The following is a 9,463-nucleotide window of genomic DNA, read 5'->3' on the forward strand; positions in this document are numbered from 1 at the left end:
CATTTAGCGTAATCCTCTCTGTGTAGTCACAGTATAATAAGGTACCTGCCTACTTGAAGTTGGTACTTTACACAAAGAACCTAGGTACATTTCAACTTTCTAGGTCCAACTTCAACTGTTCAACTGTGCGTTGTTTGTTACGAAATAATTTTATACATTGGTATTTTATGTTAGTGGTTGTTTAGTAGTGCTCTATTTGTTTTTTTTTTTTCAGATCTTACATTTTTATTTTATTTTTATTCTTAAAACCTTACCTTATTTATCACATCGAAGAATTTCCAAGATATACTTATCTGTTTCAATAAAAGCACATATAGGTCCTTCCATAAAAGTAAAAAAGTACGAAATAAACATAAAAGTAACATTATTAACTTTTTTTTATTCAGTTACATTTTCATCGCTCTACAAGAGTTTGCATACATTTCACGTTCACTTTATACATTTTTTTTTCGATTTTATATACATTTTGTATAAAAGGCAGTCCGGCAGTTGAGCTGGGTCAGAGGTAGAAGGTTAATGCCAGCCGTTGCCATGGCCCCAGGGCTCCTCAGGGGACGCGGCAGCGGCATGCGCGGCGGCGGCGTATTGTGAAAGGTGAGCGGCCCGGGCGTGCTGGACTTCAGGGGTGTCCACTACGTATTGTCCGTCGTGGGTCAGCTGGATGTGGGCCTGGAGAAATGAGAAAGTATGATAAAGAAAATTTTTCATAATTTTGGTCACTAGTTCCAGTGAAAAATCTGCTACGACAGTGATATAATAATTCTTGTAAACATTTCTCATTACCTATTTTATTTATATTTTAAGTCATTAGAAATCCCTGTGATCACCATTTAGCTAATGGATCGAAACTCTATTTAATATAATTAACATATATTCTAATAATATTTCTTTTTCATTTTCGAATGTTTTAATTGCTAACGCTGGTGTCCGATTTTATATAAATTGTTAATATATTATAAGAATAATGTGTTTTTTATGAACTAAATATATATATATACCTGAGGACCGTTCCATTTGCCGTAACCGCCAGCGTAGCCAGCGCCGTGCGCTAGAGGAGCAGCAGCGTAGCCGATGGGCGACAGTCCTCCGTGGCCGAGGGCCAAGGGAGCGATTTGTCCGTGCGCCGCGTTGGCGTGGGCTTGAGCATGAGCGGCGGCGTGCGCAGCCTTCAGGTGAGCCACCTCGGGTGTGTCCACCACTCGGCCGTCATGCGCGAGAGGCGCAGGACCGTATTTGATGAGACCTGATATCATTTCATATTAGGTGTTTGGTACAAATATTTTTTAAAGAAATGTTTTAAAATGTCTGAATTATCGTTTAATAAACTGTTTAGTCTCGAAACAGGACGAGAAAAGTAGGAAAACGGACCCTGAGCTCCGACACTCAATGGCGCCGAAAGGAACCTTAAAAACGCTCAAAGGAAAGAGAAATCGTTTGGTTTCGAAGACTTTCCTAGGATATAAAATATTATATGTATTTCGTTTAACCACACTTCTTCATACACAGTTAGTAACTAAATTACATTGATTTTCGCAATCGATTCTTACAAAAATCGCATTCATCCAGTTACAAAACCATGACGTATAACCAATCACTTACCAGCGGCAGGAGCGCCGTAGTGTCCCGCGGCGTACGCTGCGGGCGCTCCTAGATACGCCCCACCTGCTGGGGCCCACGCTCCGTGCACGTTGGTGGCTGCCTGCGCGTGGGCTGATAGATGTGCGGCCTTGGCGTGTGCTACTTCAGGCGTGTCTAACAGGTATTTGCCGTCTGGACTAAGCTGGATGTGTGCTGGGGGACCCGCGTAGAAGGAAGCCTGTGCTAGGCACAGTGTGGCTGCGAGGATAATCTAGAAAAAATAAAAAGATATTATTTTTAAAATTACAAATACTAATCGATTAATGTTGGTTGGACTTAATTATTTGATTAAAGAAACTTGGCAGTAATGGAATGAAAAGACCAGATAAATAGAATTTAGATGAACTTGCCTACAATGGGATACATACAAACAGACCGATATACCAAAAAAAAATTAAGTACTTAATTTATATCTAAAATGTATCCAGGTGGTTCATAATACCTTTTTCAAACTAAGTTAGTAGCATCTATTTTCGAAAAAATTAATCTACTGAGAAAATTCCCCGCGGTTGACATTGACCGAGTGCAATCGGAGCGGAACCTCGCGATTTCACGGCTTACGGCTAAGCAATAAATATTACATGTGAACATGCACTTTCCAAGAGTTTTCGAGAATCGATCAAGTTAAATGTATGACCTTTAAAAATGTTATGAATGTCGAAATACAGATGAAACTGAAGGTTTTGTTGAAATTCGATATTTAATTTTAAATTTGTAAAACTAAAAATAAATTAATAAAATAAAGTAGCGAAATAAAAGCTTGCAAAGCTCTTAGTTTTTATAAGTATAAGTACAACAAAAACCATTGGATAATTATTAAAGATTTCTGTCGTTCTCATATAAATTTTATTTTAGAATACGAACATATTTTTTTTCAAAATTTCAAAAAAGTGTAATTTATTTATCAACATTTTACATTTTGGAATTTTGTTTTTTTATTAGAAGCTTTAAAAGTGTTAAATTAAAACATAGGATCAAATCACCGAATGTTCGGTTCACTGGCATCCACATAATGTCAACTGTAATTTATTTTGAAATGGTCTAATTGGATCTATGACACGCGCCGGCGCGCGCGCCGCGGCACGCTATTATCGCAAAAAGTGTGTTTGCAACGTGCTGAAATGTATTGTAACTACTTTATTAGACGTCGCGTGTTGCATAAGGACTTTTTATGATTTCCGAGGGATTGAGATGTGATGTGACTGGCTTTGTTGCTTGTATTTTTGTCACAGTTAAAATAACCATAAATGAAGTAAGGTGGTCGAAATCGGCTTCAACTTAGATTGTACTCTTCCAGTTCCGCATGAAGCAATTTGTTGAAATTAGCTGTGAAAGGCTGTCAAAATCAAAAGAGAGTACCTCGATTTCAGTTTCAGAGCGCTATTTTCTGTCTCGTTTTCTGTATCTAAGATACTGTATTATGAGCAAGTGACGACTATCTACATTTTAGGATAGACTTTTGTGTAAGTTTATGGTTTTTTTTTGTTTTTATAAAAATGAAAGAAATCGGCTGTAAAAATATTTAAGAATTCTTTAGTGAAGAGCAAAAACATTATTATCAAACATAAATTAAGTATATCAACTAAAGACTGCGCACACCCATACATGTTAATTAACAATACAAAATCCATTTGTTATTATTCTGTTACTTAACTAGAAAATGGTTTATTGGACTATCTAATTAATAATCTAATTCTCACGGCTCTAATGGTGTTTATGTACGTACCATTTTAATTTTGTAAGTAGCGTGTCGCTCTGTATTGTGGTATGAATTACCTTATTTCGACATTTGACGTAGTTTTATACAGCGTGTGAACTTGCAACTCACTTATTATGAAGTAAACAAATACAAGTGACGCAATATCTATCAAAAAAGGTGTTTTATGCGAGAAAGTCAATTTGAATTTTATATGCATTAATGAAATGTTAGACTTTTTTATACTACCTGGCAAGCAAACAGGCTTGCGGCCCACGTGATGGTAATTACCACAGCCTATCCACGCATTCCTAGAGATGTCACACGCGCATTGCCTACTTTGTGGCCTAGGATCTTTTGCCATAGAACCCTGTCATTACACTGCCCCTGTCACTTTTCAAACCGGGTCACAATAATGCAAGCACAGCTGTTCAGTTTGGCGGCAGAAATAGTGAGCTAGGTAGCGCGACATCCAGCGATCTTGCCAGAATGGCGGGAAAACGCATTGAATCAAGAGTTGTGGAAGCAGAAAGGGGAGACCTTTTCCTAGCAGTGGGACACAAATTTAAACACAGTTTTAAAAAATTATGTATATGCAATATAAAAACTGGAGACTCTTAAATTTGGTCCTTGTTTTATCAAATCGCCACGACAAACGACTTTAATTAAGCATTGAACAAGTTAGGTGTAATAGTAGTTTTAATCTATTCAATTCTAGATAATAAAATGTGCACAGGTCTAGGAAATGGACTAGTTAGTATTAGTGTTTGGTTGCCAAACGTGTCAGCGGTATTACAGAGGGCGTGGCGGCGACGCACGCACCGCTAAGATGACAGATAAAATAACTAGCGCCAGAAAGTACTTAACTACAGTCTAGAATGTTACGTCTAAATTGTGTAAAAATCTAACACGACATATTTCGTCAAAGCTGGCACATATTCCACCTACCTGGGTTATATGAATTATTACATCCCTCGCGCGTCCCAAGCCCTAAAATAGGCACTAATGCTGTACTGCGCGAGAGACTAGTCAAAATAAAAAATATAGGCGGCTAAAACCTGTAACCTTATTTTTAAAAATCTTAAAAGTTTTTTTTTAACTTTTCATTAAGACCAAAGGTCATAAATCTATGAAAAACTGAAGTTTCGAAAAAGTCCATACAGAAAACATAAACACAAAAATTTAAAATCATGGTGAAATTATGATTTTAAAAAATAAAATTTGAAAGCCTACAATCGTACATTCCTAACCTGAAGGTCGTAGCAGATAATTGTCTTGTAAAGGAGAGAAGTCTTCTGAACAACATCCTTGTGTATTTCCTGTACATAGTATATGAATGCTAAAGATTCCTTTGTCTTATTTTACTTCCCACTTCTCTTTGATTTCCCTTGATTGTCTTTACAACTTAGTCACCAAATAGCTGAAGCAGTAATCGATAAAATTTATTATCTCATAATACTCATCTAACATCAATACTACAAAAATTATTTACGATTTCACAGGATAGGGAGAACTAACAAACCTTAAGATTTCCCAATCCAGCCCAGATACGTATCAAAATAAACGAAATTTAGAATATCACAGCGATCAATCTTAGAACTGAATTAATATCTTTCAAATTGATCGTTGTTTATAAATAAGGCCTCTAATCAGTGTCGGGGTACTGTATAATCTGTGTACAAAGTCTGACACTTGTTCAGCTAGCCCCGATTGTTGCTGGCATAAAGTTGAATATTTATTTATAATACCACAGATAACTCATAATGTATGCGTTTGCTATTTGTACCGAATTTTATTACTCGCGGCTCGTCTCTATTTTTTTCGGGTTAAACCATAAAACGGCCAACGGTCCAGATTTTTATGGCCAAGTGGATACCCTATACATATTACTGCTGAACATTTCGTCTATTTCTGTATCAAATGTCATCAACGAAAATACATATCTTTTATCTTTATAATATTAGTATATAGTATATGGATTAGTATGGATAAATACATATTTTTTTCTATGAATAAACATATCACTTATCCGTATTACCTACTTGTGTAACGTGTCTATTCTTCTTATAGTCGTATTCCTTATGACTGAGGGTCTTGTTGGCTATATTAATTAAGTGGTTTGCTATTGTCTTCTCCATTACATCACTCTCTCCATACTACTCCATCAGTTCAGTAGCATAGTGACGAAACTTGCACTTTATTCATCGATTAATGTGAAAGTTTCCTCACGATGTTTTCCTGTTTCAACGGAAACTTTTCTACCTATTTATTAAAAGAATAACTTTACTCTCAACCTGTAAGTACATCTTATTTGTTAGTCATCCCTTAACCTATTCATTAGCGGACGCCCGACTGATATAGCAGTAATAACAATTAAATAGCTTTTGTGTCTCGTTAAGCGTCGGCGAAAATGTATAAAAAATAAATAATATACTACTTGTAAAAATTTACTACTAGTTAATAAACGCGAATATAGAACGCGAATTGTAAAATCTCGTGAGCAATTATGTAGAAACAATGTTATTTTATTACTGACATGCCAGACAAGAATGCTCTAATATAAATGTTACTTTGAAAGCAGGGCTGGATTAGCCCCGTCGAGTCGACACTATGGGAAATGCAATTTTTAGGGTTCTTTTTTAACTCTTGATTTTCTCTATTGATTTTCAATGAATAGAATTTTGAAGATATGATTAGTGCTATCAGCATCCCCTCCCGTATGTCTAACCCTTGAAAAACTTACAGCATTTAATTTTAGAAATTCAACAGTTTTGTTGAAATCTTTTGATGAGATAATCGAACTAGATGGCGTTTATCGACTAATAAATCTATATAATATTGTATTGTATTGTATTGAATCTATGTAATGAATTACAAAAGAGGAGCCATGAATAATTCATCGCTCCTCTTTTGTAGTCCGAATTGCCGCTCCTCCTGTTCAATAGATGTGGGTACCTCAACGAAGCCAAGGTGTTTGCTGTAGATTAGTCTAAATTCAAAATATTAAATCATTTTTTTTTTTATAATTACCGTATGAAATATTTTTAATGTATGCGCTGTTATTTTGGGTCTCTATTCTATGTGCCCCTAGGCAGTTGTCTCTGCCTATTGGTTAGTCCGGCTCTGTCTAAAACTATTTGTGATCGAATTGTTCGTTTTATGAACAATTGGCAGTTGAGCAACGCGTGGCCACTGCCCTTTAGCATGTGGAAAGGTTTGCTCCAGTTCCTTCGTTATTGCACTCGTAATTATCTGATAAAGGTTATGATTTATTGACCATTTTAATTATTAGGTATATAAATACCTACTTATTTCGTATATAACAAATGTACTATAAAGGACTTAAAACATTAAAAAATTAAACTTTTTTTATTTTAAGAAGTATAAATTACTTTAACAGTTAAGTAAAAATTATAATAAAAGTAATTCTTTCTTATAAATACTAATGCCGGATTGATTACGTATAATGTATTATTACGTTTAATATACCAATTAAATCAAGTAAAGAAAACTAGAAAATGTGATCAGCTTTTTGAAATTGATGCCTGTAGGATATGAGACAAAGCGGGCACTGCAATTTGTGGGTGGAGCTCATATTGGCGTTTGCATTCTATTGCAAAATGCGTTTTGCAACGGATAGGAATTATCATTCAGTGAACTGGTGCAAAACCAGCCGGCCGACTCTTGGCCAACACGGAGGAAGCCGGAGGAAGTGTTATGGTTTTGCCAAGGTCAAAAGAAAACTGTATCATTGAATTTAGAAATTCCTTCGTCACGAATGATCGCGCGCTAATAGGCAAGCACTTTGTAACGGCTATGTGCGTTTTGGAAATATGAGACGTGTTTCGCAAATGTCTCAACAAATGCACTGTATTGTATTAAAACTGTATTGTCGCTCGTCAAACCGTTACTTACCGTTAACCGTCAAAAAAATAATTGATTTCTCACACTTCTACTTTCCGCATTCCGCATACTTTTCCCGCAATTGTATCTACTCGTATAATTGTAATTAATTTATTTCGCAACTTTGATTTAATGTGATACAGTTTAGAATAAATTAAGTCAATTAATGTCACTTACATTACAGTTTATTACACTGTTTGTATTATATGTATTAGTTTTGACAAATTAGTTACAAATTGTACAGTTGTTCGTCATTCCGTACAACGCGATGCGTTGTGACTCATAAGAGCTTTTCCGCCTACTCTCGCGTCAAGATGCGCGTCATCCTTACGCCCGCCCTACACACATTACATTATACACACGACCACATCGACTCTGGACCTCGCTAAAATATGAAACTACTCTCGCTTCCATTTCACGGTTAGCAGTTTCGTTGCCATTACGTGTCGTGATATTTTCCACACCATTCCAGGGTGTAAATGTATTGTGGTCACAAGATCCAGGGCCGAGTAGTACAAATGAATAATGTTCTGTCAAATATCGAGACGCAAAGAAAAACTACAAAGAATTAAATGTGAAATTCCCGTGGGAAATTTGGGAAAAGTGGAAATGTCTCACAGCGGTTGTGCTGCTATTTTGTAACAAACATCAATCTTTATTATATATATAATTATCTTCTTTGAAATTCGGTAATTCAATCACACATATTATAAAGTATGATTACAATGTGTCACTTGGAATAAGATTACCGAGTAGTATTTAGTTAGATCGTTTACACTTGAAACAATTAACATGAATCAGAATGTAGTATATTAATGAATGCGCGAGCGCCGAAAGTATTTCGTACACGTGTCGTAGGAGGTCTCAGCGGGATGCTGCGCCGATCATCTCATTGTTACAAGCCTTGACATAATATCTGCTTAAGTTTATGTTGATTGAATTTATGTTATGTTTACGCCATCCTCTAATCTAATCTACCATAGTTAATGACATTTTTGGCTTTTGTTTGTTAAAACAAATGAAAAATAATAACGTGAGTTCCTTAATAGAATAAGGTTTTGATATATGCTACAATAGTTTTTAATCTTTAGTTTTTAAACTAGATTTAATTAATTAGATATATAATTAAAAATAACCAGGTACACAATAATTTTTTAACTAAACAAGAGAAAAAATCGCTCCAGTTTCCGTATGAGTACATGTTTTGTTTAAGGATTGTTTGGTTAAAAATAATGGTTGATCAACAAAATGGTAATGTAAAGCTCTAGTATGATTTATATCTTACAAATTGTGGGCCGGCTTAGCGCCGAGTCAACACAATTCGTTATGTAAAGCGGTACATGAATTATGCAATTTTTACCCCATTGTTTGGTGGGATAGGAATGTTTCAGATATATTTGCGTGCTAAATCATATTTTTCAATGTTATACATTCATTAGATATGTAATAAAGTTAAGTTTATTACGGGTTGTAAATGAGTAAAATTAGTTAAAGCATTGGTTAAGAAAAATATCGGAAAATAGAATGCAAGATAGATGCGAGAGAAGAAGTAAAATTACTTAATAAAAAATTTATACCGAGTCGAAAAATGGAACAGTATGTATATAAAATTTTATTTATTTTAAAATAAATTTATATTTACCCGAATTAGATTATGTAATGATCTCATTTTTAGCTACATGAAGAAAAAGCTTTATTAAATAAACTTAAAATAGTATAATGAATATAACATTCTAATAAGAACTAGATTAGATATCCTTCATGTAAACAACACTGTTTACATGAAGGATATCTAACTTCATCTGATAGATAACAGGGGTTAGTTATAAGCATATTAAAAAAACTCACCATAGACTGCATGATTACTATATGTTAAACTAGGTTTTGGAGATCTCAAACGAACTAACTTAGGCGCTGCTGGCTATCCAGTACTCGCCTAGAAATTTTCGCCTAAGCGAGGACGTGTGTTCGCAACCACTTTCGGAGTCAGAATGCCAATTGGACACAGCCTGCCCCCTTATATATGAAACACCCCGCTGCGGCTATTCGTAATTGGAAACAATTAACTGGCCAGCAAGTGCAATGCAGTCATTTTTAATTTGTAAGATGCACACACGTTTCCTCCGGAAAGCCAAGGGTGGCAGAGGGATGGTTTATTCTTTAGCGTTTCGAAGATTATTTTTTTTATTTTTAAATAGTAACAGGGAAGTGGTAAAGCGAACCAGT

At 35.3% G+C, this 9,463-nt stretch overlaps 1 protein-coding gene across 1 annotated transcript; it reads right to left on the bottom strand.

Annotated features, from left to right (window-relative positions):
• Nucleotides 1–359: 359 nt before the first annotated feature.
• LOC128679365 (pupal cuticle protein-like) lies at nt 360–9,244 on the bottom strand. The gene is made up of 4 exons (XM_053761547.1): nt 9,086–9,244; nt 1,600–1,849; nt 999–1,243; nt 360–669 (listed from the first exon to the last, which is right to left on the bottom strand). Exons 1-4 carry the CDS (start codon nt 9,095–9,097, stop codon nt 514–516), a joined length of 663 nt encoding a protein of 220 aa, XP_053617522.1. The 5' UTR covers nt 9,098–9,244; the 3' UTR covers nt 360–513.
• Nucleotides 9,245–9,463: the final 219 nt, after the last annotated feature.

This window comes from Plodia interpunctella, chromosome 21 (genome assembly GCF_027563975.2).
Source record: "Plodia interpunctella isolate USDA-ARS_2022_Savannah chromosome 21, ilPloInte3.2, whole genome shotgun sequence".
In the NCBI taxonomy this organism is placed as follows: Eukaryota; Metazoa; Arthropoda; class Insecta; order Lepidoptera; family Pyralidae; genus Plodia; species Plodia interpunctella.